This window comes from Zootoca vivipara, chromosome 13 (assembly GCF_965207765.1).
Source record: "Zootoca vivipara chromosome 13, rZooViv2.hap1.1, whole genome shotgun sequence".
Taxonomy (NCBI): domain Eukaryota; kingdom Metazoa; phylum Chordata; class Lepidosauria; order Squamata; family Lacertidae; genus Zootoca; species Zootoca vivipara.
Genome location: NC_142596.1, coordinates 27917830 through 27945568, shown reverse-complemented (window position 1 = coordinate 27945568; position 27739 = coordinate 27917830). Strand labels below are relative to the sequence as shown.

General features: G+C 55.1%; 1 protein-coding gene across 3 annotated transcripts; it reads right to left on the bottom strand.

Annotated features, from left to right (window-relative positions):
- Positions 1-152: 152 nt before the first annotated feature.
- PPIP5K1 (diphosphoinositol pentakisphosphate kinase 1) lies at positions 153-27739 on the bottom strand. Of its 3 annotated transcripts, none has more exons than XM_088657433.1 (31): positions 27689-27739; positions 26130-26268; positions 25829-26006; positions 24963-25158; positions 24787-24877; positions 24298-24383; positions 23177-23331; positions 22711-22812; positions 22454-22615; positions 21948-22069; positions 21680-21781; positions 21070-21156; positions 20496-20571; positions 20114-20226; positions 19663-19748; positions 18655-18783; positions 18415-18536; positions 17973-18155; positions 16764-16905; positions 15904-16127; positions 15687-15814; positions 13913-14027; positions 12843-12950; positions 12614-12730; positions 11647-11811; positions 11255-11342; positions 9458-9580; positions 7949-8011; positions 2625-2768; positions 1921-2031; positions 153-1366 (listed from the first exon to the last, which is right to left on the bottom strand). In XM_088657433.1, exons 3-31 carry the CDS (start codon positions 25976-25978, stop codon positions 825-827), a joined length of 4032 nt encoding a protein of 1343 aa, XP_088513559.1. In that variant the 5' UTR covers positions 25979-26006; positions 26130-26268; positions 27689-27739; the 3' UTR covers positions 153-824. The 3 variants fall into 3 exon arrangements, with proteins under 3 accessions (XP_088513559.1, XP_034986736.2, XP_034986741.2); XM_035130845.3 differs by lacking the exon at positions 27689-27739 and adding an exon at positions 6056-6244 and having other exon boundaries at positions 26130-26270; XM_035130850.3 differs by lacking the exons at positions 7949-8011; positions 27689-27739 and having other exon boundaries at positions 26130-26270.

The window sequence follows — 27739 nt, the reverse complement described above, 5'->3', positions numbered from 1 at the left end:
TGTGCTTCATGAATTCTTCCCAGCTTTGCCATGTTCTGTGCAGCCTCCTCCTCCTCCTCCCGGACCCCCAAGATGCCCCTGCACAAAGGCACACCAAGAGACCCCCAAGCGGCAAAGCGGCTCCCTCCAAAGAGACACACACAAGCCACCCATCTTGGGAGCGTCGGCGTTTTACTCCACGCACAAAATGCAGCACAAGGAGGACTCCAGGGGACGGCTGTACAATCCCTCGCAAGAGAAACACAGACACATCTGAACCACGGACGACACACGCCTGGGCATGGAGCGGGGGTAGGGGAGTGGGGACCCCCAGCAGCCCCCTCCACCTGCCAGCACGAATAATATATTAAATATTTACTCTGTACTGTACACCATTTGGCATCTCATCCACGTGTTTCTAAGAAAACCTGATTTTCCAAAGCAGCTTTGTACCCTGGCAATGGCCAGCAGGATTGGAGGACCTCCCCCCCCACCGAGAGCCTCCCACCCCCACCGCTGCCGCCAGCAAGGAAGACCTCTTCAGTTCTCGCATTCAGACTGCCAGGGGGACACCACTGGGGGGGGGGAATGTCTCTTCAAGTTTCTCCCCTCTCTGCGCAGCTGCAGCCAGACACTTTGGAGAAAGAAAACCATCCTGGCTGGGCCAGTGAGGCTCATGTCCCAGAAGTGGGGACGGCCCCACCCTGCACCTCTGCCGGTACAGAGCCCATCCCCGCCAGGTGGACTCCGAGCAAGACGGAGCCCTGGCTCAGGCAGGCAGCCTCCTGGAGGGGCAAGAAAGGTTCCCACTTGGCCAGCCTCAGTTGACAGCAGGCCTCTCCTGCCTAAGTGCTTTCCCCAACTGGGAGGAATGGGTTGAGCAGGGCCTCCTCCCAGGTGGCCTCTCCTGAACCAGTTTCCGCTGCCGCCTCCTCTTCCTCCTCCTCTGGCAGGTCCAGCTCCCTCCGTCCTTCGCTTGCCTGCCCTTCCCTTGCACCTCTGCTGCTCCCGACTTCCAGCAGCTCCAGTGCTCCGGGCAGCTGCTCACTCTCTTCCCCTGCCACCACAGCCGCCACCTCCTCTTCCTCCTGGGGTGAGACAGCCTCCTCCCCTCCCTCAAGTCCCTTCTGCAGTAAGGCTGTGGCTGCCTGCCTGCCAGGCTCTGTCTCCTCCTTCTCCTCCTGCGCTGAGGCTTCCCTGGGAAGGCTCTGCTCTTCTCCTTTCTCCCTGAAGGCTCCGTTGTTGCCCGGCTGGCTCCCCTCCATGGGCCCTGCCAGCCGCTCCTTGCTGGTCTGAGAGACGAAGCTGAAGCGGGGGCAGCTCTCCACAGAGGAGGTGGGCGATGAAGGGCCTGCACTGGAGACGGTGCTGGAGGGGCCGCTGCTGTCTGCAAGGGAATCAGAACAAGGTGGTTACAGGGTGGGGGTGAGGTGCTAAGAATGCTCCCCCCCCTCAAGCTCCTTGCAAACCCCTTCCTTGGCACTGTCACTGCTTTGGGCACAGGGCCTGGCATCTGTCCCACGCTGAAGAATGCCAGGAGGATCCCAGGGCCGTGTCTAATAGTAGCCAGACAACCCGGGTGGGGTGGGGGTGCATATTGCCCCAAGCAAAGTTAGGGTGAGGGTCCAATCCTGTGCAGCCCAAAGGTTAGATTTACTGGCCTTGACCCCTCCCACCAGAGAAGTGCTGCTCTGCCCAACTCCAAGCGCCAGGAAGGTCTGGGCTCAGGGCCCCTGGCAACCTTGCAACCAGCCCAGTCTACCTAGCTGCTGCTGCCACCCCTAACCCCCGCTCCTCCTGTTCCCATTGGCTGGGATTCCTCCTGCTGGCACAAAGCCCACCCCAAAGGCCTGCAATGTCCCCTCGGGCAGCCTTCCCCTCTGTTCCTCCGAGTCTATTCCATCAAACTGCTCCTCCCTCCCAGGCCCCGTGCCTACTTACACCAGGGGGGCTTGTCTGAGCGGGGGCGCAGAGGCAGAGAAGAGGAGAGAATCTGCTGCGGCGTCAAGTCCTCGCCTGGCCCCTGGCTCTCCATCAGGGACTCCAAGAGCACTGCAGGACAGAGGAGGAAACACTCTGAGTCCCCTGGCAAGGGCCTGCTTCTAGGCACCAACCCTTCTGCCCACCCCCACCTTGGAGTCAAAGATGCCCCTTGCTCAGGCTAACCTTTGAGGGGCCTGAGGGTTTCCTGGTGACCAGGAAGGCATTTCTGTCAAAGCCCCCAGGTGTTCCCCCAGCCCAGGCCAGCCCCACACTTCACCTATTTTAGCCAAATTCTGCTCATCTATCACATACTTCTCAGTAAATATGTCTTCTTCACTCTCAAGCTTTCCTTTGCTGATTAAGGGCTTCTCTCCTATATCCTGCAGCTCCTTAGCTCATGCAGCTGCAATACCAAGACACCAAAGGGTCTCCGTGCCAAGATGGGGGTGCCCCTTTGGTGGTGGCACCCCAGAAAAAGGGTGCTCTATTTCTGTGTGCAGTGAAATGTGTTGCTTCTACACAGCTGGGCAAAGCTGCTTTGGAAAACATGGGTTTGGAAAACATGCCCTGCAGGAAGCCCTAAGGCAGGAGGGGGCTCAGTTTGAGGGGGTGGCCACCCGGGACCCCAGCGCAGCACCCAACCTGCCTGCCTCTGATGGTACCTGGAGCAGCTCCTGGGTGGGGAGTGCTGGTGCTGCAGCTCCTGGAGACGGCCGTCAGGAAGCTGTTGACCTGGCGCAGGGAGAGCGAGTTGTGCAGGGTCTCCAAGGGGTAGATGCTGGGCACCATGGAGCAGCCTTCAAAGCCTGCAGGCAGAGCAGACCCCCCACCCAGCGTCAAGGACCTCTGCAGAGGAGAAAACTCAGTGGCAGCTGCCTCCCCACCAGACTCCCAAAATAAGCTCCAATGTCCCCCTCGAGCCACAGGCATGGAGCCCCCAAAACACACCAAAGAGCAGGCCAGACCCAGCCCAGCATCTCAGAAGCAAAAGCACGCAGGGGCTGGGAAGAAAACCTGGAGCTCTCCTAGCCCACCTTCCCGCTGCCTGGCTGCCGCTCCTCCCTGTCCCTGGGGAAGGGAAAGCCCTTCCTTGGCACCTAGAGCCCTGAACAGATCCCCCCCCAAGGCCCTTCTCAACTTGCCTAGGGGGCTGTTAGAGTGATGCGACAAACTTCGAAACCAGTTTGCCCAGGGACTCTAGTGGTGCACCGTAACTGGTCCTGGTGATGGCAGCCCCAGCCTCCCCAACCTTTGGGCAGCCATCCTCTGTGCTCAGTCTCCAGTTCTGTGTTACCCCTGCTGGGTGAACTGGCATTTCTAACCCTGGAGCTATTCCAGCAGTTGGGAGAGGGAGAGCGTTAGGGTTAGGGATATACTGTCCGACCTCAGCTTCCTGCCTCTTGGTTCCCATGGAAGGGAAGTATGAAGCCCCAGCCCCCACCACTCTGTTTCTGAAATGTCCCATCAACAGCAGTTTGCTTATTCTTTTCTTATACAGCATTTCTGAAAATTTTAGAGCAGGTCACCACTTTGTTCCCCACACAGCAGATGAACACACTTGGTTCCTTGCTGCCTTTCCAGTATCACCCCCACCCCCACCCTAGAGGACCTGTGGTTTCTATGCAGCCTGCGCCCCACACAGAGCCTGCTCCAAGCTGGGCTGGGAGGAAAGCTTGGCCAGGAAAGGATAAGAAGGGCAGAGGGGTTGGGCCTGAACAGTGTTCAAAACTCCAATTGTTCTAGGCGCATTTTGTGACAGGGAATTTCATCAGCACGAGCAGTTTCTGAGCTCTGGGTGCAGTACTGTGCCCAAGAGTGCAGATTAAAACTGCAGAGTGGAAGGAAAGGAGGAGCTTTTTCTGCCTCCCCACTTCCAGTTACTCTCTGAAAACTAGAGAAGAGACCCTCTTAAGAATATTAGTGGGGTGGGCAGGGGAAGGACTAGACCAGGGGTGGCCAACTTCCAAGAGACAGCGATCTACTCACAGAGTTAAAAACGAAGTGATCTACCCTCCTTTTTGGGGTTCAGGTCAAAGTTGTTGAGCTTTTTTTTTTAAGAAGGAAAGCCCTGTTTTGTTGTTGAGCTTCTTTAGGGAAGAAAGCGATGTTGAGCTTTTTTATTTGGAAGGAAAGCCCTGTTTTTTGTGGTTCAGGTCATTTTAGGGGTGCAGGGCAAAGATGTTGAACTTTTTTTTAGGGCAGCCAAAGTTTTCTAGCTTCTTTGGGGGGAGCCACTGATCTACCGGTGATCTACCACAGACGTCCAGTGATCTACCGGTAGATCACGATCTACCTGTTGGACATGCCTGGACTAGACCATATGAAAAATGAACATAATATTTTAGCTGCAATTCATTCATTTTCAGCTTTGCATTCTTGTTATTAAAAAATGCACCTAGTCCTAGACACTCCATTATGGTGCCCTTAACCTAGGTTTAAGGTGCCATTTAGCTCCTAGCTTTCATATCTCAGTTTCTAACACTGGGCCTGGGCAGAGGCCTCTCTGGAGTTGGGGGTCCAGAGCCCCCCGCCCTGCCCCTTGTCAGTCAGCCAGCCCCACCATGCACTGAGCTCTGGAGTCAAGGCCCTCATGGCTATACAGTCTGCAAATAGCTGCTCAGGAGCTGCCTCCCACCTGCAGGCTGTTTAGGTCCCCCATCCAGGAGGTGGCTTTTGCCACTGCAGCACCTGAGGAAAGGATGCTGCAGAATGCTCAGCAATACTCCAGTGGGTCTGCGTGGAAGGGAAAGGGCTGCATCAGGCAAGGAAGCCTGGACTCCAGTGCCTCATGTCAGTCAAACCAGCGGAACATCCGCTAACCAATTCTGGTATCACAAACCAACATTCGACCGTCTTAAGGAGAGCTGAGCCAATTTTCTGAAGCTGCAAAACCTGCATTTCTGACCCGAGAAACTCTTAGGAAACCACTGTGCAAATTATACACAAACCTGAAACTGTTCCTCTCTTGGATGCTGAGCACCACTCAGGGGGCGCTTTGCACCAGTCCAAAAGAGCTGCTGGCTTTTAAACTGCAGGGACTTGTGCTGCAAATAAGGCAGGGTTGTGAAAGGAGCCTGCAAGCGAGCCTCCTCTCCCAGGGAAGGGAGCGGTGGCAGTGGAAGAGAAACTCCCACCCGGAAGACGCAGGCCAAAGGGAGGGGAGGCCTGGTCCTCTTTCCTGCTGAGCTGCCCTGATAGTGGAACCCAAACCAGCCTGGCCATCACGCAGGGGCAGACAGAAGGAAGAAGGCCATTCCTGGGCGTTGTTGGGCTGCAATGACCCAAGCAGTACAAGCCAGACATCTTGCAGGCAGCTGCCAAGCTCCCCCACCTGCAGGTTCCTGGTCAAGAGCCACCTGGGCAGCTTTGCCCATAAAATCAGGCTTTGGCCTCCTGGAAAAAGAAAGCCCAGCCCAGTGCTCAGAGCCATGCAGGGAGTGGCTGGGCCTGTGTGCCTGGGTGGGAAAGAGGAAGGGCCCTCCAAGAGCCCTCCATCCTTCAAGTCCCACACTGCTCCCCCTTGGCAGGTTGTGGGGGCAGGAAGCTGCTTTGCCCATGCAGCACAATTCCCACACCCACACATGCATACTCTGCAAGGGCTTTGGCACCAGGTGCAGAGCAGCCTGGGCTGGCTGGGGAGATGATGCCCAGGGCCGGGGGGGGGGGGGGGGCTCCCAGAAGCCAAACCAAACCTCATGCAAAGAAGCGGCAGCGGCAGCAGCAACAGCAGCAGTAGCAGCAGCAGGGGCATCCCTTCCTCAGTCGCCCGGCTTCCATCGGGGGGGGGGGGCAGGGGACAAGCGAGTCCCACCAGGGCTCACAGCCTTTCTAGGTAGCCAGGAATTTAGCTGGTTTTTTTTAATGTTGTGTTTTAACATTGCTCTAGCCCATTGAAGAGGAGCAGGGAAGCCACCCGAGAAAGAATCAGCAGGACAAGAGGAGAGGTTTCCTGGCTGGCCTCCTCCAGGCAAAGGGCAGCTGGGCAGGGGAGGGAGGGAAGCAGCCCCTGAAGAGGCAGAGCCACAGGGACCCCCTGGGCGAGGAGGGCCCAGCCAAGGAGGCCCCCAAGGCACCATGCAGCGCCATGCCGTACCGTCAAGGCTCTCCAGGTCCCCCCGGCCAGAGACCAGCCAGTCCCGGAAGAGGCGGAAGTGGTAGGAGCACTGGCGGAGGTGATGTGCCAGGGCGGCATCCAGGAGGGAGGCGGGCTGGCTGGCGGCAAAGTCAGAGGAAAAGTGGCGCAGCAGCAGCCGCCCTGCCGCGCAGGGGCCTTCCAGCTCATCTGGGGGGAGGGGCCACAAAGGGTGAGTGGGGGAGGGGCACAGCAGAGCCACAGCCAAGGCAACAGAGGGGGGAAGGGCAGGGGGAGGGGGGGAGCCCAGCCTGGACCACGGAAGAGCATGGGGAGGGAGGACAGCTGCCAGCGCCACCCGCCATGGAGAAAACTCTGTTCCCACTTCAGAGACAACAAAGGCAAACACTTTCTGGGCACCTGAAGGCCCTTTGAGACATTTGGCAGAAGCGCTGTCTGGTCGGCACCAATTCGGTTTCCATAAAATCATCAGAAGAACCCAGAGGGCCTGGCATCCTCTTCCCACAGTGGCCAACCAGATGTCCCTAAGAGAAGCCCACAACCAGGGTTCGAGCACAAGAGCAGCTCTCCCCCATTTGGAAGAAACCCTCCCACAGGCAGAAATAGCCAGTCAGGAGAAGATGTTGGCCCTGCTGTTCTGCATGCAAGGAGGGAGCATGTAAACCTACAGCAGGCACCCCCAAACTTCGGCCCTCCAGATGTTTTGGACTACAATTCCCATCATCCCTGACCAATGGTCCTGTTAGCTAGGGATCATGGGAGTTGTAGGTCAAAACATCTGGAGGGCCGCAGTTTGGGGGTGCCTGGCCTACAGCCTTTGAGTCTTGCTCCTCCCCCCCCCACCTCCCAGCGGCTCTGGGCTGCCCCTCCTCAGAGTCCCTCCAACGCTCATTCCCAAACCTCACATGGGCTGCAAAGGACTCCACTGAGCAAAATGTGGGGGTGCCCCTCCACTGGCAGCCAGCCACAGGGGAGGCAGGGATATTCCTCAACTCTGCTTTTAACTCCTAGAAAACTGAAAAGCCCAATTGTTAAATGAATAAATTGTAGAAATACAGAAGCGCCAAATATGAGGCTCGGAGTTTACAACCAGCCCTGTCTTCCAACCGGTCCCTCCAGTGCTCTAAGCAAGACTTTTTGCTAGTTGGCAAACAACAGGAGAGGGAAGCAAAGAAGAAAGTGACAATAAGCACAAAGGAAAGGGAGATGATTGAGGCTTAGAAAGAGTTTGCAGCCCTCTACTTTAGCAAGCAGAAACAGAAGGAACCTGTCTTTTCCGGAAACAAAAAGACTTGGAAATCTCTCTAATGCAATTAGGATGTTTTACTCTGGAAGAAAACCTTCCCCAAGGGGTTGTGAGCAGCTTCCTCCACCCCAATTTCCACCCACCAGAAACCTCCAAGCCAGTCGGGCAAGAGCCAGACACCCCGGAAGAGACAAATACCCCCATGAGAAGAGAGAGGCACCTCCCCTCCTCTGAACTCACACTGCCCAGCAAGACCTGTTGCCTGGGGGTGGGAGAAGTGGAGGGCAGGCAGGAAGGAAGGCAAGCGGCCTAAGGAGAGGGGGGAACTGGGAAAGGTTCTCTCCCCACTCTGGGTCACAGCGAGGGGGGAGGAGCTGGTACCCCTATAGGCTCTCTCTCATCAGGTCACTCCAGCCTCTTGCCCTCCCTGCTGCTGCTGAGTGTTTGTGTGTTGAGGGGTCCCTCTGCTCCCACCCCGTCCCCGTGAGAACACAGAAGGGAGAGCCAAGAGGGTGGTTAGTGGCAGGAGGGGGGGACAGCACAGCAAGACACAGCTGCCCACTCATGCACGCGGGGATGGTAGACATAGGAAGGGTGGAGGGAGCAGGAGGGGCGGGCAGGGGCGTCAAATTAAGAAGCAAACGTACCGTTAGTTGGATGCTTTGCAAATGACACAGAAAACCGCTTTACAGCTGGCATAGACAAGAGCTCTGAGGAAACAAGATGAGAGCATCGCGTCAGTTAGGCGCCCATCTGCTTGAGGCGCCCCCTGCTGGAAGCACAGGCCCACTGCAGGAAGGGGCCTCACCCCACACTAGACTGCCCCCCCAGGAGGTTGCTGGGAGGAGCAACATGCACAAGGGACGGTTTGACACACACACACAGAGGGGCAATGGGCACCACAGGACAGCGGCGCAACAGGAGACCAAAGGCAAGCACTCCCCAGAGATGGGTCCCATGGGAGGGAAGGGCAGAGGAGGAGGGGAGCAGCTCCTGCTTCTTCAACATCCCTGTCCAGAGCCACAATAAAGGGTGCAGGAACACTCCCCCTCACCACAACACTCTACTGGCCAAGGACCAGCTTCAGCCCAGCTCCTTCACCTGCCAATATCCCCGAGCTGGGTCAGGCAGTGTTACTGACATCCCTAAGCTTCTGGTTGGGAAAGAAGAGAAAGCTCCCACCACACAACCCTGTGGGGAATCACCCCAGCATGGCGCTAGGAGCAGCCCCCAAGAGGTCAACCTTAACAGCCTACAAAAACAGGCTTCCCCTTCCTCTGCCTCGCCAACCCAGGCCTCAGCAACCGCTGCGGAATCTCTCTCTTTCAACAACCAAGCAAATGCAAGAAGCCAAAAAGACCCCGAGAGGACCAGAAGGTGCCAGAAGAGGCTCGGAAAGTTCTTGAGCAGCTCGCCAACTATTTGAGAGCCATGCTCCAATCCCAGTTTGCAGGACAGGCTGGTCACAACAGGGCTGGAGCCGAGAAGGATTTTCCGCTGCAAGGGGCAGAAAGCAAGCCCCTCTCAAACAGGGAAGGTGTTATTTGGTGTGAAAACCCTGCCAGGACTTTATAACAACCTTGTGTATGCCTGAAGGCTGGAGGCAGCTGCCAGAGGAATAAACCCCAAGAGAGACCCAGTAAATGCCACTGAGGAGGAGGAGAATCATCCCTGCAGGCTGTTTGGCAGAGACTTGCAGAGCGGCAACCTCATCTCCTGTCCTGCTTCACCTGAAAAACCAACCCAGCTGCTCGCCCCGCCCCACACTGCCGCCCATAACAACCCCTGACACCTGCGGCTTCTCTTCAATGCCAGGCAACTCCCATCCTGCTCTGCGATGGGGAAGGAGCACTGCACTAGTGAGGCTGATCCCTGAAAGCTTCAAACCTGCTCTCCAACCACCCTGCTAATGGATGCCGTGACTATGTCTGCTTCTCCTTCCTTATGAGGACCTGTGGTGTTGGTGAGACCAGGCAGCTCCAGGCAAGGGGCCCTCAGGATGAGGAGACACCTCCTCACAGCCCTGCTCTCCCAGGTCCCATGAGGGCAAGGGGTTCCTCGGAGTGCTCAGCCCCCAAGCTTCCCTGTAGCCTCCCCGCCAACCGCTGAGCGCCCAGCCCCAAGCCTCAGGATGTCTCTGCAGAGGGTGCACCTACCATCTTTGTATAGAAAGCTGGAGGCGAACTTCTTTCCGTGGCTGCGGGCATAATCCTGGAGGTTGGGGGCACTGGAGGAGCCCCCCAGGACCGTGGTGCTGAAGAGACCCGTGCACTGCGACCCTGAAAAGGTCCAGCAGGGTGTTAGTATCACACGTGTGCATACGAACACACACACCCCACTCCACATGCAGCTCAGGCAACCCAGGTTAGTGGGGCAGAAAGCAGCAGAGCAGCCCTTGCAGGAAGAGGGCCAAGAAGGCGCCGCAGCACCCAATTGCCCCCCCCAAAAAGGAAGTGGCAAAGGAAGAAGCAGAAAAGGGGTCTGCAGCTCCTAAATCTGCCCTGAAGGGCAACACAAAACAGAGGAGCAGGGGCAGACCTCTGTGGCCCAGGGAACAGCCAGCCTGCTCCAGCTTCTCAAAGCCTCACCGTCTTCTCTAAGCTCACATGCCGTGGCCAGAAGCAATGGTCTGTGGTCCAGCCCACAAGCCCAGGACCAAACCAAAACACTCCCAAGCCCGAGGGACAGAGGAAGAGGCTGATCTTCACCACCCAGGCAGAGAGCCCTGTGCCTCAGAGCAAGGGCAGGTGCAGGTGCAAGAGGGAGCATCACAACACAGGTTTGGGTGCGGAGTGGGGTGGGTGGGCTTTTACTGGCTCAGGCAAGCACTGTGATTGGACCACACGCCATGTTCCCCCGCCAGCAAAGCCAGGAAGAGCAGGCTAAAGACAGGTGCAAAGTGTCCCCCGCCCCCAATTTAGACTCCAGGCCAAGAGTGCAGGTGATTTAGCAAGCAGCCTGTTACATAAGGGGAATAACAGCCTCGAGAGCACGAGGTGCAGCTAAGCAGGCCTGGGTGCTGGATCAGTGCCCGGATTCAAACAGTCGGCACAAAACACACACACAAAACGCACCCTCCAATCTTGCCCTTGGAGAAGCTCCTTCCTCCCCCCTCTGTCTTTGGCTCTGGGGAGATGGAAAGGGGTCCCCTGGCCAGTGACCTTCTTTTGGGAAGGAAGGGCCTGTGAGGAAGCCTCCGAATCTGCCCCCCGGCTCAGAAAAAGGGCTCTAAATCAGAACCTGCCTTCTTTTCTTGAGTGATTGCACACACACGAGACATTTTGAAGACAACTCGTGTCTTGGGGGGTGGGATTCTCCACCGCCAGGGCTTTTTCAATGAGACATGGGCTATTATTGTTCTTCCGTTAAGATTTAATATTCATTCATTACATGAATACACCTCCTTTCATTTTGCGGGGAGGGGGCCATTCCGATGTGCCAGGTTTGTTTGGTTTGGAAAGGGAAACAGCCTGCCAAAGCTGGAGGGCACAGGGTGGCCCCTGCCATTGCTTCTTCACCCAAGAAAGGCTGGTAAAAATCCATTTATGTGTTTCTGCCCCCCCACCCCCGAAATCTCAAAGTGTTTTTTAAAAAAGAAAAACCACGTTCAGCCCTCAGACCAAGACTCCCTGTCCCTCCTACTGACTTAAGGCCTGTCAGAAACTGCCTGCCTACCTACCTACCTGAGACATTCCTTGCCTGGACTCTCAAAATGTCTGTGAGATCCCAGAGCAGCACCACAGGAGAAAAGGCCAGCTAGAGAAGGGAAGGGAGCACAGGGCCTCAGGCAGGCAACCCAGGCTCAGGGGGAGGGGGGCACTTTACAGAGACAGCCTCAGATCCTATCCGGCTGGGAGAAAAAACATACAAAATCCCAGGCAGGAAGTCCCACCCACTGACCCATCAGGATTGTCAACAGAGAGAGAGAGAGAACACAGAGAAGAAGTTCCTACCTAACCCGCTCTGCTTCACTTCTGAGGAATGCCGCGAGTAGGAGAAGAGGCGATAGCCACCCGCCTTGGAGGAAGATTCAGACAGCACCTGTGGAAAACAAGCACTCAGGTGGCTCCGGAGGCCTCTGGCACCTTGGCTGGGGGCAGCAGCAGCAGCAGCAAGGGAAAAACTGGGAGACAGAAAGTGATTCTGGGGCAGAGGAGGAAGCAGCTCTTGGAGGAGGGAAAAAACACTTCCCCTCCTTCTAGGCCACGACATCTGGGGATCCTCCCTCTAGATTCAGGCAAACCCACAAGGGTGGCAGGCATCTCTCCCCACACTCACACACACACACACACACACACACACACACACACACACACACACAGCCTGTCTAGCCCCTCTACTCTACCTCCATGGAGCCGGTCTTGCGGTTGCGGATGAGAGGGGATCTCCGCTGGACGTAGATGGGTTCCAGGGGCGGAGAGGAGAGGTGCTGGGCTTGGTCCATCTCCACAATGGCCTTGGGCTTGGCCAGCTCCTCCAGGCTCCCCTCCTCCGGCTTCTTGGCTTCCTTCTGCAGGAAAGCAGCACAAGGGGGTGGGTGTGTAAGGGGAATTGCCTTGGGCTGAGAACTGGAAGGGAGGGGAAACCTTAGGCAGCGAAAAGGAGACTGGAGGCGGTGATGCAGAGGTGGGAACCTCAGGCCTGGGGTAGAATGCAGAGGCCCTCTGGGCCCCTTTCTCTGGCCTCTGACATGCTCCCCAAGCCACAACCCAGGGCTGACTGGCCCTGTGTTGCACAAGGGTTTCTGCCTCTCACATGCCTGTATCCAGAACAGACTCTGTGTGTGAAGGTGTACAGAAATGGGCCTACTGTACAAAGGGGAAATTTGCACCCTCTGCTTAGGTTTTGGTCCCACCCACTAATGGCATGTGGGCCCAGGAGAGAAGGGAGCCCTTGGCCTGGGAAAGTCTCCCCCCTGCCCCACACTGTGAGGAAAGAGGTCAGCCAGGGAGGACAGAGACTTTCTTTCTAGTAAAATTACCATTGTGATAATGCAGAAATCAAACAAGGCACCTTCAGTCACTCGGACATGCCTCCACCGTTAGCCTGAGGTAAAATGGGTAGCAGAACCTCTTTCCTCAGGGCGAAGCGAGACACACACCCCAGAGAGGCAGCGTCCACCCTCTCTCTCCCTCCTCTGGTAGTTGGAAGGGATCTCTCAGCATCTGCGCCAGATCAGGTCGGAGCTGCCCTTCATCCCACCTTCCCAGCAGACGGCCATTCCAGGACCGTCTGGGAGCAACGGGGACCGGTCAGACCAGCTCCCTTACAAGCGGCTTTGTTCCCAGCAGCCTCAGAGGCCGCGGACTCACCTCTGCGGAAGCCGGGCGGAAACCAGAGCCTGCCGGGGCGCTGCCGTCCTCCTCACAGCCCTTCACCCCTGGGCTGAAGTGCAGCTCCACGTGGAACCTCTCGTCGGAGGAAGGGTCCTGCCAAGAGAGCAGTGAGGCTCTGCTGGAGAAGAAGTCTCAGTGGCTTGGCCACTCGGCTTCCCCCCACCCCACCCCACCCCACCAGCTTCCTCCTCCTCTGCCCCCTCACCTTGTTGTTGTCCTCGTAGAGCATGATGACAATCTGCGTCATGTAGTTCAGCTCCGAGATGGCGCTGAGGTAGTCCATGGCCCTCTGCCACTGAGGGTCTTTCGATTCCTGAAAGGCAAGAGGAGGACCAGGGCAGGCAGGATTAAAGGGCCTGGAAGGGGCAGGCTCAGCCTTGAAGGGACCTGGAAGGGATCTAGCACTCCCCCCCCCCCAGTGAATTTCGCATAAACCCTCCTGAAGGGGTTCAGCACAAGACAGACTTCGCAGCCCACAGCTTTTCTTCCTAGCATTGGCCCAAAAACCCACTGTGCTGTGGACCCTTTCAGATGAACCAGCTGCAACCAATTCTCACAACATGCCAAAATCCAGGTGACCGTCTAGCAGAAGCAAGTGGCTTGACTCACCAACACACACACTGTCCATGGAGTAGCCTCTTCCTCCAATAACTTCCTCCCTGAGCTGCCCAAAGACACCCTTGCCCTGATGGCAGAAGGTGCTCTCTTCCCTTGGTAGCTGGCCCTGGCCTTCCCATTATAAAGTCTTAATGGAGGCTGACTGGTTAAGTATTTCTATGTAAACTGCTTTGTGAGGTTCACCTGAAAAGCACGTCTATAAATGATATTCAATGAATATTGGGTCAAACCAGGGAGGTGAACTACTGAGCAAGTCTTCCAAGGATGGCTCAGAGGAACAGGCTGTGCTCCCTCCCGGTGTTTGGAGGACAGTTCAGGCCCACCCTCCAGACCAAGGCACAGGCAACCCTGGCTCTCCATATGTTTTGGAACTACAACTCCCATGATCCCTGACCACTGCCCCTGTTAGCTAGGGATTATGGGAGTTGTAGTTCCAAAACATCAGGAGAGCCAAGGTTGACTATGCCTGCTCCAGACTCTTGAACGAAACTGAAGGCTGACTCTGCAGCCACCAGCAGAGGGCGCTGCCAGAGTTATCAGGAGACAAAGGGTTCCCCCTTCAGCAGAGGGCACTGGAGAGCCCTGGGTTAGCCCCTTTCCATGGCCAAAACACACACGCACACACACAACACCACTGCCCATGGCTGGCTCACGTACATCCAGGAGGCCCCCATAGCGGAAGATGCTGAGCAGGGAGTGGACGTGGCTCTCGCTGGTGAAGTACAAGCGTGTTCGGACATGGCGCCCCGGAGACAGGACTCCCCTTGAGTACCTGGAAGCAGAGCAGTCAAAGCAGTGAGGGGACCAAAAGTGCACCAACAATACTGGGAGTTCTGTCACCCAGAGGGCTTGGAGGCCAACGCAGATTCACAAGGAGAAAAAGCCAGATGTCTCTTGGAAAGAGGGCAATCACTGTTCCCATTACTCTGCAATTTGGTCTTGGAAGTTTTGTTTAGAGACACTAGACAAGATGAAATAATTTGTGGAGCAAAGATTTAAAAAGAAAGTTGTAAGTTACAGGCATTTGCCAATGATTTGATGATAAGTTTTGGAAAATCCACTACAGGGAGCAGATACTTTTATGGATAAATTTAATGAGTTTGGTACACTAGCATGCTTTAAGGCTAATCACCAGAAAATGCAAATGCAAATAAAGAATATGACAACCGAAGACCCAAAGATTTTGATGGAGAAAATGGGGTTTCAAATTAATAAAAAAGTAAAGTATTTGGGTATTACCATGACAAATGCAAATTGTATGTTGTTTCAAAATAATTATGTTAAGACATGGGCTGAAATTAAACAAGATATATCAAGATGGGAAGAACTAACATTGTCAATGTTAGGCAGGATTTCTGTGATAAAGCTGAATGTCTAGTTTAGAATGAAGGTTTTTTTGTTGTTGTTGTTTCAAACAATATCTATTTTCACCACTGATATACCATTTAAACAATGGCAGAAATATTTATCTACATTTGTACGGCAGGGGAAAACATGAGTTAAATCTGAAGTTCTGCAAGATGCAAAGGGAAAAAGAGGATAGGGCTTGCCTGAATTGAAATTGTATTTTGTAGCTTGTTGCTTAGTATGGATGAAGGAATGGATGGCATTGAGAAACTTTTTGAATTAGAAGGACACGACAAGGTTTGGATGGCATGAATATTTGTGGTACGATACAGTTAAAGTAAATGTGTTATGCACAAACACACACACCCACCCAAATGGATTTCACCACAAGAAGCTTTCTACAGAAAAGAGTTGACAGGCAAAGAGAAATGGTTAACCATCAGATGAAGATGATGGACTTTATGGAACTTGCTGAGATGACGGGGAGACTCCGAGACCAGAAAGAAGAGTTGGTGGAGGAAGATTGGAAAAAAAATAAAGTATATTTAGGGAAATATTGTGGTATATAAGTATGGACTTCTGTGGAAGACATTTATTTTAGGCTTAGGGATATAAATAGATGATAGGAGAGATATAAAGATGATTGTAAGGTGAAGTTTTTTGATAGAAAGAACTGAAATATTATTAAGGTGGAAAATATTTAAGGCGATGAGTGTGAAACTGCTATTGATGATTGGAAAGGGAAATCAGATACGGGGGACTTGGGGAAGTCCCAAGAACAATGGTTTGAGAAGTTAAGGAAAATGCAAATGATTCTATGTTTTTGTTATTGTTTTGTATTTGTTTTGTGTAATGTTGTGTTGTTCTTTTTTGTATGCAAATTATTATAAAAGCAATAAAAATTTCTTTTTAAAAAAAAGAGAAATGGTTAACCTGTTAAGAGTTATTAGAAGTGCATCAAGGAGATGATAAAATTAAAACAAAGGAACAATTGATAACGGAAGGTCACAACTTTCAGTGGCTCTTCTATTTATAACTAGTAGGGAGATTTAAGTTGTATAAAAATACGAGGGGTGATCCTTACAGGGGGTGCAGCTTGTTGACAGACTCATCCTCGTGGGTCCTCTGCAGGTCCAGCTGGATCTTCCGGATGAGAGGCAAGCAGAAGCCCACAGCTATCTCAAGCTTCTCTTGTTTCTTAATGCCATATTCCTGGGGAAGCAGGAAGGGACTCAGCCCAGGGCAACCCCAAATCCCCATGCCGCCACCACCACACCCTCCTTCACAGGGCCAGGACTCACCTGGGGGATGACAACATCCGCCAGGGACTTGGAGAGCCGGAACAGCTCGGAGGTGCCCTCCAGCTTGAGAGCTGCGTTGTGCTGCACGTCGTACTTGACGCAGTCATAGATGTCGGGGATCTTGCTGATGTCATAGCGCCGGTTCTTCAGGCGGAAATCCTGCTCCAGTTTCCTCCAGCGCTGAAGCATCAGCTCGAGCGTCTCACTATGGTACAGCTGCAGGTCTGAGGAATCAGCAGCAGCATCAGTCATCCCGCCCACGGAGTGGGGGGAAGGTTAGGACACTCACACAAGGACCGATGAAGGACTAAGGTGCTCACACACACAAACACAAACTGCCAAGCTATCCCCCTGCCCTACACACTGTTTTGATTTTTGAAGTTATCTTTTACAGTCGTGCCTCAGAAGTCATGGAATCCGTTCCAGAAGTCTGTTCGACTTCCAAAATGTTCAGAAACCAAGGTGCGGCTTCTGATTGGCTGCAGGAGCTTCCTGCAGCCAATCGGAAGCCACGGAACCTGCGTTAGATGTTTGGGTTCCAAAGAACATTCGCAAACTGGAACACTCAATTCCGGGTTTGCGGCGTTCGGGAGCCAAAACGTTTGACTCACAAGGTATTTGACTTCCGAGATACGGCTGTATTTCTAAGATGCTGAGTCTGTGCTGGACAACACAAGAAAATGTATGGATGTTTTGGAAGTATATTTGTTGTTTTAATTCTCTTATGAAGCAAGTTCTGCAAGTAAAACTTTGAATGATATTTCTATGGGACAACGATTTCTTCCAAAAGGAGTCAGTTATTATGCTTCCAGTTGCTTTAAACGACACAATGTTATTACGGCGTAATGCACACTCCCTACCTACAGACTTGGGATCCTCCAGGCGCTTTTGTATCTGGGACGTGAGGCTCTCAATCAGGGCAAAGACCCGGTCACAGATCTCCACAGGGTTCTGGATGATGCCCATGGACTTGATGAGCGAGATGCTGCCCGTGGGCGCCAGCTGAAGGCAGGATCAGAGCAAAAGGGGAACTGAAGCATGAGCCCAGCCAGCAGTTCCCCCTCCCAATGTGGGGAGGGCTCTGCAAGTCATTCCCTCCCCTCCACAAACTCTGGCTCAGCCACCCCCACAAGCGCCAACTGGTGCTGGCTCCCTCTCTGGATGCCTTTGGGCTTCTAATGGTAACATATGGCTTCCAGAAATGCTACAGTCTTGAGGGCCAGCTGCATGCTTTATCTTTTATTTTGTCCCTTTTTTCTTAGAAACCTGCTTCAAGACTGCTAAGCCAATACTGTATTCAGAGAGAGTTTGTTTGTTTTTTAAGATCAGTGGAGGTGCAATTCCCTGCTTTACCACATGCTGTCCCCCCACCCTTAGAAATAACCCACCAAAAATCCAATGTTATTTCCCCCCCCCCAACCCTGCCATGGATCAACACCAGATTTAGGGTGGTGCAGGTGGTTCCTTCCCTGCCCCCACCCCCACCCCCCGTGCATGATAATCATAATCTGTATACAGATACCTACTGAGAAGATCCATTTAAAAAGCAACTGTGCCAAAAAAATAATTATTGTGAAAATATGAAATGGGGGAGGGGAGGGGATTTTGTCCTCCCTCAGGGTACCATATGATCAAAATTTGCTCCTCCCAGATCCTGGAGCCTTGATGCCCATTTCCCCAAATCTTTCTGGAGGGGAAGGCAGGCTCCCCCTGCATCACCAGGACCAGAAGTTTGTTTTAATAAGGGTGAGCAGGAAGTTCGCCTGCTGGAAGACCATTCTTCTCACCTGCCTAGCCATCATGCCAAGGGACACTGGCCAAATCACAAGTCCCCCCCCCCAGCCTTGGCCCCCTCTCCAATTGGCACAGCAGTGAGCGGCAGGTAGGATGTACCTCCTCACTCCCAGCCTCACTGTCAGCACCAGGTCCCATGAAAGCTGAAGTTCTTTCTTTTGATGCAAGAGCCAAAGCCTTGAGCTGGCCTGGCCCAAGGAGCTGCCCTCCCCTTTACCAGTGGCTCCCGCCAGCCAGCCAGCCAGCCAGCCAGCCTAGCCGCCTGTCCTCCTCACCTTCTCAAAGTCCTCCTCCCCAAAGTTGGCGTCCTTCTGCATGATCTCTCTGAGTCGAGCTTTCACCCGGTGCTGGCAGCTGCTGAGGGAGTCGCTGTCGCTGTCCAGCAGGCCGTTCATGTTGGCACTCTTCACCATCTGGACCAAGATGGGTGTCAGCTCCCCCTCCAGTGCAAGGAGGCCCTGCAGAGTGAAATGGGGTGGGGCACAGGCATTAGCAGCTGGTGATGGTGGTGGTGGTAAGGGAACGGCACAGATCATCGCTTGGTCCTTTGGAACGAAAGCCATCCTGGCCTGGCTGCAGGCAAGAGCATCAGTCATCCCCAGGTGGCCTTGGCTCAACTGCCACTGCACCCACAGCAGCACTGCAAGAGGATACAGCCAGGTCAAGAGGTACCCCCACCCCACCCCCAGTCACTGGGAAGACGGAGATTGCAAGGACCTTTGCAAAGGCAGCTGCAGTCATCTGGACTCTGCCCTCATCGGAGGCGTAAATCTTGAGGTCGTGGCGGTAAGTGCTGTGCAGGCGAAGGAGGCCACATCCTGGGAAGCCAGCGTAGTCCCCTGTGAGGTGGGAGGAGAGCCTCAAGGTCAAAGGTCAGCTGCTGAGGCATGGAGGCCTCCGGGCCAAACCCGGCTCCCCCTCCCATCACACTACCACGCTCCCCATGCCAGGCCTCACCTTGGCCCCCCGGGTACATGCAGCGGAAGGCTCTCCCCAGCTCCTCAGCTTGCACTCTCCCGGCGGGAGTCAGCTCGCCTCCCCACTTCAGCACCAGCAGCAGAGACGGGGAGGCTTCCTTGCGGGCATCTGGAGGCAGCAGAGAATCAAGAGTCAGACCCCATAACCCCAGGAGGGAGGTCAGCAGCCGCTATGGCCTACCCACCACCACAGTCGGGACAGGTGACTTGGTCATGATTATCCATGCTCTGGTAACCTCCTGACTGGACTACTGCAATACACTCTATGTGCCCCTGAAGATGATTAAACTGGTCCAAAATGCAGCAGTCAAAGTACTGGCTGGGGTTTGTTCAGACCTCATATAATCCCTACGTTAAAACAGCTGCGCTGGCTGTCAGTTCATTTCCATTCAAGGGGCTTCTGCAGGTCCCAAATGTCTGAAAGACGGTCTCCATGCCTACAGGTCCTCTCAGGTGCTAAGATTGGCAGTTCCACCTCCCTCCAAGTTTTGGAGAAGGAGGAGCGCCTGGTGCCTTCGTACACAGCTTTTGCCACCTACACCTCTTTGCCTCTGACAGTGAAGGTCTTGCGGAATCAGTTGTGTGTTCCATTTGGAACACTTGGACCTGTTGGGGCTCTCCCTATAATTATATCTGCTTTCGTCCATTTTTATATTACATTGTTGGAACCCAACAATGGGACATTGCGGCAAAAGGTAAATTAACACGTGCAAATACGTGTGATGGACTTGTCACCCTATGCAACTTATGCTCTTAAGTGCCACAACACTCCAGCAAGTCAAGGAAACGAAAGCCCCTCCTGCTCAGCTACGCTGCCACAAAGAAGCGGGGCAGGGGCAGGAGACGGAAGGCCCAGCTCAAGCAAGGTGGCATCAGGGGCAGCGCATCCCTCATATGAAGCCAACAGGGTGCAAACTCCCCCCACCCCCCACTCATGCCAGCACCAGGCCTGAGGCACCCACAGCCCCCGCAGGAGCCAGATACCTGCCTTCCTCTTCGCTGGACGCTTTGGAGCGCCCGTGGGGCAGGTAGGTCAGCTGCACTTTGCGGTTGATGCCAGAGAAGTGCCCGTACCTGCCGGTAGGAGAGAGAAGAAGCAGGGGCTTGGAAGGGCTTCCCTTGATAACTCCAGCTAAGCCAGGCCCTTTCCTGCCTCCTTCGCCACTCAGGCCACCCACTGCTGCATGCCAAGAGGGAGATCCTGAGAGGAGGAGGAGCCAGACGGGTTCACAAGGGGCTGGGACTTCTAAGGGCACAGCCACCAGGCAGCATGAACTGCTGGGTGCCAAGTAGAGGAAACCACCCCAGTAGAGAGTGGGGAGGGCAGGGGGCTAGGCAGGATGCCACTGGACCTTATCCTCCCGGAGCTCTTGTTCAAAATCAGGAACAGGGGGCCCATCAAGCCACCTGCTCCCACCCACCCCCACCCCTCTTCTCACATCTCCAGCACAGTTTTGAGCTGCTCCAGCTTGGATTTCTGCTCCTCGGCCTCAGAGTCCTCATGAGCTTCCTCCTCCTCCAGCACCAGCAGGCGGGCGATGTCCAGCACTTCCTACGCAGGGCAAAGGGTTGGCTGGGTTGGCAGGGCAGCCGAGCACATCCTCTGGGCCCAGAGGGCCATGTGCTCCCCACACCTGGCCCTTGGCCTCACCACCTCCCTACCCCCCACAGACCCACATGCCAGCCCCAAACAGCCAGGTCAGTGTGTTGAGGTCCCCCCTCCAGAGCCTGCACGCCCCTGCACAGCAAAGAGCCAAGCCAGGAAGGCAAAGGCAGAGGTGCCCCGGGGTCCTTGGCCCACCAGCCGCCAGTCCTCCTCACCTGAAGCTGCTCTGGCTTCTTCAGCTTCAGCTTCCCAGCCTTGTAGCCCTCATACTTCTCAAACAACGCAAAGAACCTGGCAGCAAAGTTAAGAGGGGATCCAGGGTCTGAGAAGGAAAGGGCTGGGAAATGCAGAGCTGGACAAGGTCCAGAATGAGGTGGCTGCTTATGCTGCTGCTCAGGGGAGATGAAGTGTTTAAGGGAAACCAGCTAAAGACTAGGGTTGGGCAATATATTGATGTATCATCCAGAACCAGTTTGAAGCCCATATAGTACTGTGATATTGGTTTCATAGTCTTTGACCTAGCAATATATTACAAATGACGGTGTGTGTGTTTGCATCCTACGTGAAAATCAAAATGTGGGGGAAACCGTGAAGCCAACCAATTTCTCTATGTAGCTCCATCCTTCAGACACTGTGATATATCGGTATTTCGCAGGGTTTAGCTGGTGATAAATCACAGATGTTGAAAACTAGATACCATCCAGCCCTACTAAAGACCCTCCCAGAGAAGAGGGTACACAAACTACCACCCACACCCAGAGTGTAGCCCCGGAGGAGGGCTCTTCTTACCTGGGGTGCTTCACTTCCATCTTCATCTTCTGCTTGGGGGTCCGGTCACCATGTCGTATAACCGCAATCACACAACGCAGCTCCATCCTGTGGCAAAAGATACCAAGCTCAGGCTGCCCCACTCTCAAAATAGCCCCACTTAGCAGAGGCAAACTCCCCCCCCCCAAGCAAGGAAAGCTTTGAAGCTTGCAGAGGGACAGAATATGTTGAAGGCTGTGCAAGAAGATGGCGAGCTTTGAAAAGCCTTGCTCTGCAATTGCCCACCAGAGGCGACCCCACTCCACGTGGTCCCACCCAAGGATGGCCTCCGTCCTCTTCTCCCTCCTCTCCAATCAAGGCCAGAGCTCTCAGAGCCAGTCCACCATCCTCTAAGGCAGTGGTTCTCAACCTGTGGGTCCCCAGGTGTTGTTGGGATACAATTCCCACAATAATCCCTGACTGTTGGACCTTCCCACTAGGGATGATGGGAGTTGTAGTCCGACAACATCTGGGGACCCACAGGTTGAGAACCACTGCTCTAAGGAGTGGCAAGTGAGAACGCTTGCCAAGAGTAAACTCTAAAAAGTACCCAGGAAGCCCCAGCAGAAATGCCCAGCCCAACGACACTCACATAGTCCCTGAGGTGGTGGGCACGATGGGGATGTCCTCTGCCTCCGTGGGGATGGACCAGGGGATCTGGAACTGGGGGGCCAGTTCACGCATGATAATGTTCCTGGCAGGGAGAGAGAGAGAGGAGCCAGACCTGGTCAGAGACCTGCTTCGGACCTTCCCATCCTGGTAGCTGCCTCAGGCAGGTCCCCCACCCAGGGCATACCATCTTCCCATGCAGGAGGAACACACCACCCGAGGAAAAGCAGGAACGACAAAGTGCAACCCACCCCAAGATCTTGGCGCAGTCATCGTAATATTTCATGGAATTCTTCACAAAACTGAAGCCGTTGACGTCGCAGACAAAGGAGTGGCCGTTGGCCCGCAGGAGGTCGAAGCCGCACACTGTCTGCTGCAGGGGGCGAAACGGGGGGGGGGGCGCACGGGAAGAGTTAAAGCAGCCAACGTGCTCAGCAGGTGCCACAGGCAGAACCAAGCCGAGGAGGAGGAGGAGGAGGAGGAGGCAGTGGTGCAAGGAGCAGCCCCCGCCCCCTGCTTGCAGCCACTGAGGCCAGGAGCAGCACCAAGACCCCTTGGCAGGCCTCCCAGGGGGGGTTAAGGAGCCCTTGATGGTGGCTCTGAGGAACCTCAACCAGAAGGTGCTGGAGTCAAGGAGGAGGAAGAACAGGGCCCCTACTACTCAGCTGGGCCTTCCTCCAAAACTCCGCCCCAGGACGCCCCGGCCTCGGAGACGGAGGGGCATAAGGGGCTCCTCGGCAGGAGAAGCAGCACCAACCTTGAAAGCCACACAGACTTTCCGGGCCACCAGCTTCTCTATAGCGGTCAGCATCACAGGGTAGCGGATTTCTTTCCCTTCGCTATCCCTTTCCACCTTCCCATCGAGAGCCGGGGACTTTCGGGCCTCTGCGTGGGCATAGTCTGGGCCGACCGTGTACACCTGAGCCACCAAAGTCGAGAAGTTACACTCCTGTCCCTCACCCACAGCCTCCGAGATCAGGTGGCGTCTCTGCCCCTCTCCCCTCAAGGCCCTACCTTGACATCTGTGCCGTCTGTGGGCATGAACTCCTCGTAAATGTACGAGCCAGTTTTCCGTACGTTGCTCTCAGGGGAGTAGACGCTGCTGCGGCTCCCAATCTGAAAGAAGCGGGGAACTCAAACGGTGGGAGTGGGGTGCATGTCTGGGGTGGAGGTACTGGCAGGGGGGGCTGCAGAACTCCCCTTCCCCAGTCAAGGGGCAACTGTCAGCCCTTCAAAACAAGTGCCCTGCCCTGTTCCGCCCCCATTCTGGCCAAGCAGCACCAGAAAACAGAGTGGGGGGCAGGCCTTGTGGGCTTTCACCTCTGGACAGAGTCCCACTGGAGCCTCTATCACCCTAGAACCACAGTAAGCATCCAGAAATCCCACCAGCTAATCTGACGAACTCTCTCTCTTCCTCTCTTGCAGCACCAAGAGGCCAAATCCGTCTGGGCTCCCAGCTTTATCCTCCCACCCTGCTCACCTTGCGGAAAAGGCGCTGGCTGCCCCCACCAGCTGAGGTGGGATAGTAGATGTAGACATTGTGGTCCTCAGCACTGACCGGCTTCTCCACAAAGGGCTTGGGGAAAATGGCCCCGTTGACCTCCACGTGGTCCTCTCCCTCCACGAGGTTACACTCTGCAGCAAAAGCACAGCCACGTTTTTTTGTGGGGGTGGGGGGTGGGAGAGGCTACCCAAGCCTTCCAGCCCCTGCCCCTCCCCACAGAGCCAGGCAACCCCACTGCTTGCCCCTTACAGAGGTACGGACGGTGAAGCCAGCCTCTGCCCTGCAAGGCAGGCAAGTAGGTGGAGTTGAGGCTTTATTTATAGGGGTATTCGTAAATCACTGGCTCGTTTTTTAAAAAAAATCACAGCAATAAAATCATGTAGGCACCACAAAATTATAAAACCATCAGGCTTTTATATATGGTGGTGCAGCACTTAGGCTGTGGGACAAGGCCTGGACCGACCTCAACTCTCACTCGGCCTGAATGGGGCAGAGGGGGCATGGACATCCCTTTGGGGTCCTCGGAGGAAAAAGGGGAATGAAACAAAAATTGGAAGTCCCTACAGGGAGGGTGGGTGGCTGCAAGGAGGAGACAAGGGCTGCCTCAGGATTGCTCATCCTTAAGGACAAGGATGGGGAGCCTGGGCAGGCCTCAAGGTATCTCTTTGGACCCCAATTCCCATCAAGCACCTCAGCCAACAACAATTTCCGGAGGGCCACAGCAAGCTCCCCAGCCCTTCTGAAGAAGGCTCTGCTGTTTGGCATCTGCTCACCCCTCTTGCTTCCAGGGACACAAGCCAAACCATCTCCAGAGGAGTCTGAGCAAGTAGGATGGCAGCTCAGGACAACCCCAACAGCAGCAGGATGCAGCAATCCATCAAACCTCTATTGCAGCATTCAGCCAGAGATGGGTGCTCAGAACAGCCTCCCGGTGCTTGGACCATGAAGGGGCTCAAGACCACACCTGTCTGCTCCAGAACCAGCTCCACTGACAGAGGTTGCATGCTCAGACCAGAGAAGGGAGCCTTTGCCATCTGCATGTCTCAGACCCTGCAGTCGTCATCCTGACCTTCACCCTCCACTCACAGGCTACTCACCGTCCGGCTTGTCAGGGTCCCGGTTGAGCACTGCGTAGCGAGGCAGGTCGATTCCCTCCTGCTGCAAGATCCGGTACACCTCCCTCCTGCAGAGGACACGGACCAGAGGGCAAGGCTACCACCTGAAGGATGCTACAGGGCCAGACCCTGCTTCTTAGCAGAACATCTCACAGATCATCCCGCTTAGCCAGCCAGCCAGCCTTTCTCCCCTGTGATGTGACCTGACAGGCCTCCTTCTCTGCTGCTGCGGAGCGGCAAGGGAAGCCCAGGAAAGAGACCACCCAGACCTCAGGCTAGGCTATCTTAGGCTGCACACATGCTGGACCCTGGACCTTTGAAGCTGAAATAGACACCTGCATTCTCACACAAGTGAAATAAACTATAAAATAACCTCTCCTACTCATCTAAATCCATCCAACAGTTTGCCTAAGAGGAGGCAGCCTATCCTAAGCCGCCAATGTCCCCTCCATAGCATCTCCGCATTCCTACCTGTCCTGGATGTAATACTGCATATTGAGGTCATTGATCAAAAAAGGGCTGCGGAGCTTGGCGTAAGCAACAGCCTTGTCCAGCGGGAAGCCTGCAAGAGAGAAAAAGGAGCAGTCCTCAGAGGAGGCTGGCCAGGCAGAGAAGGAGCTGGGGTGACAGCCTGAGAGGCATCCTACCTTTGGAGTGGAAGGAGATGAGGCAGTCACAGGGCGGCCAGTTCTCTACAGGCTCGTTCAGGATGACATCCTCCCCCATGATCACCACCGTGATGTATTCAAACTTGCACAGCCGCTCCAAGATCTGTGTCATGGGCTTCGACTTGGACTTTTTGGTCATGGCACAAATGCCCACCACAATCTGCCGCTCTGGAGGCTGAGGGGAACGCCAGGAGATCGTCACAGAGCCACGGAAGGGAACTGCCCACCCGCTGCATCATCAAGGAGTGCCTTCAGCAAGTCTGGATAACAAAGCCAAGAAGGGGCCGCACAAACGCACAGACCCTGGTCCAAAAGCAGCTCCAAGGGGAGACTGGGGGGTTGGTTCCCCTTTGCCCAATGGAAGAGGCACAGGGTAGCCCAAGTGAGAACCTGCCTTAAAGGAGGCATCCCATCCACAAGCAGTTCAGTGGAGAGGACACACAACCAGCCCCCTATGTGCCTTCTCCACAATAGGCACCGAGTTGTTTCACTGCCTTAAATGGGACTCCTTGGGAGGAAGAAAGCAGATTACTACCAAGGTGGAAGAAGCACCTCTTCTTTCCCCAGAAGCCCCCAAATAGGGCAGCCTCTGCTCAAGTGCAGAGAGGTGCCCCCGTTTGCAACAAATAGCATCTGTTCAAGAGAGCTGCAGCCTCCCCAGGTGAAGGAGGGCAATTGGCCTAGTTGGGGAAGCCAAAAGGTCCTCCGCACACACACCCTCTCAGATTACAGCAACAGGCTCCCATCTGTACACACACACACATCCCAGAGGCCCAAGCATAAGCCATATGCTGAGGGAGGCCATTGGCACCTATGCCAACCACACAAGGAGGGTCCTTCCTTACCGATTCTTCCTCCTCCTCGTCATCCTCAAAGAAGTCAATCTCATCCATCTTCATGTCTGATCCCGGGAGGTCCACCTCGTCATCTCGGGAGCCCACAAAGAACTTGGGAGTCGTGCCGTCGCCCTCAACGGTGGTCGTCCAGGACGACATTCCAGACTGGGTGGCCAACCATCCCGCTCTGCAAGCAAGCCAGAGTCAAAAAGGGACAGGGAGAGGAGTCCCCCCTGTGGCAGCAGAAGCCAGTTGGGAGGGAGCATCACCCAACCCTCCAGCGCTGCAGGAAGCAGCGAGGTGGTCTTACACTGCTGCATGTTTCAGGCTGCTGGCTAAATCAAGGAGGCAGAGGCGGTGCTTGGCCTGGCAGCTGCTTCCACCAGGGAGCCTTGCAGGGCACAGGCAGCTTCCTCAAGCGCCGCCAGCTCTTCGCCAATCTGGGCAGCCTAAGGAAAGAAGGAAGTACTGAGGGTGGCAGTCACAAAGTGTCGCAAAAGAGGCACGTGGCTGGACAAGGGTGCCAGCTCTGTCCATCCTGCCAAGGAGGCTGATGGATGCCAGGGCCAGAGAGGGAGGCATGGGTATGCCAACTTGCAAAGCTGGCAGCCACAGCAGGGTGGAAAGAAGCACCGCCCTTGCCAATCCAACAGAAAAAGAAAATGGGTCTCGGGACCATCACAGCTTTGCTGGCTCTTCCCTAATAATTCCTAACCCTTTTCTCACAGACTTCAGAAAAATTTTAATAAGGAAAAGGCCATTTTAAGCTAAAGGAGCCCCACCTTTGGCTTAAAATATTCTCTTTGCAAGGGCACAGGTCCTTGAGAGTAGAGTCGGTCAGTGTTGGGCATGAGAAGCAGAGGTCCAAGGAAAAGATGCTGGCTGGAACTTGCTTCTGAGAAAACGCACTTTGGACTGCATTGGCACTTGCTGGGAAAGTGATTGGTGCTGATGCTACCTGCCAGCCAATACTGCTCCCCCAAGAGGCCAAAGGTCAGTCTTGACACAGCCTCAACTGTGGCGTGGAAGGATGAAGAACTCATTGACCCAGCACTTCTCATTCTCCAAGAAGAGCCCAGCTACTGAGTTAGGCTAAAGGGGCTCATCTGTACCAGAATCCAGGTTCCCACACTGGCCCAGTAAACACTTCCACGGGAAGCCCCAAAGGATGCCTGGAGTGCAGCAGAAGCCCCCACACCACGCTCCCCACCTGTGACTCCCAGTGACTATCCTTCAGAAGTTCACACCCATTGGCTCTCCAACAGCAGAGGTGGAAACTAGCCATAGTGGCTAGTAGCTCTGATGACTAAAACCTCCACTCTTGAAGCCATCCAAGTCGGTGACCATGGCTAGTGGCAGGCAGTTCCATAGTCCATCTAGTGGCAGGCAGTTCCATAGTCCTGCCTTTTCCCTAGCCGGGATCTTCAAGATCTCGGCTTCGTTTGGAACTGCCTGTGGGATCGAGAGGGAGAGGGAAACTTTTCCATGCCCGCCATCGCCATACGGGGAAAGAGTTCACAACTGGGGGCCCCAGCCCGATCCCTGCAAGCAGCTAGGAAGCTCCTCAGGAGCGGGAGGAAACGGGCCCCACACACCCCACCCGCGCCAGCGCCCCCTCCTCCCCTCGTACGCAGAGAGCTCCCCACGCCCACGGAGGCTCCTGTGCGCGGAGCGGGGGGGGGAGAAGCGGCTCCCGCGGAAATTCTCCCCGCCCCTCCCCCCAGCCATTGCAGCCGGGGCCCCGAGGGGGCGGTGCTACGTAGGAGTGCCCCGTCCCGCTTCCTCTCCGGGAGTAGGGGGCGCGCCCAGTGGCGCGCGCCCGTTATTTCCCCGCCGGCGCCTCGGCCCCGCAGTCGCTCGCTCGCTCACCCGCCTACCTGCCTGCCTGTGTGCCTCGGGACAGACTAACCCGGCAGCTCC

What these genes read in the sequence shown, in the direction of transcription:
- PPIP5K1 (XM_035130845.3), bottom strand. Translation starts at nt 25,978, where the DNA reads ATGTCGTCCTGGACGACCACCGTTGAGGGCGACGGCACGACTCCCAAG. An exon ending in GACTGCGCCAAGATCTTGGG is followed by an intron (nt 21,782 to 21,947) that starts GTGGGTTGCACT and finishes TCTCCCTGCCAG; the next exon opens with GAACATTATCATGCGTGAAC. An exon ending in CATGTACCCGGGGGGCCAAG is followed by an intron (nt 18,537 to 18,654) that starts GTGAGGCCTGGC and finishes CCCACCTCACAG; the next exon opens with GGGACTACGCTGGCTTCCCA.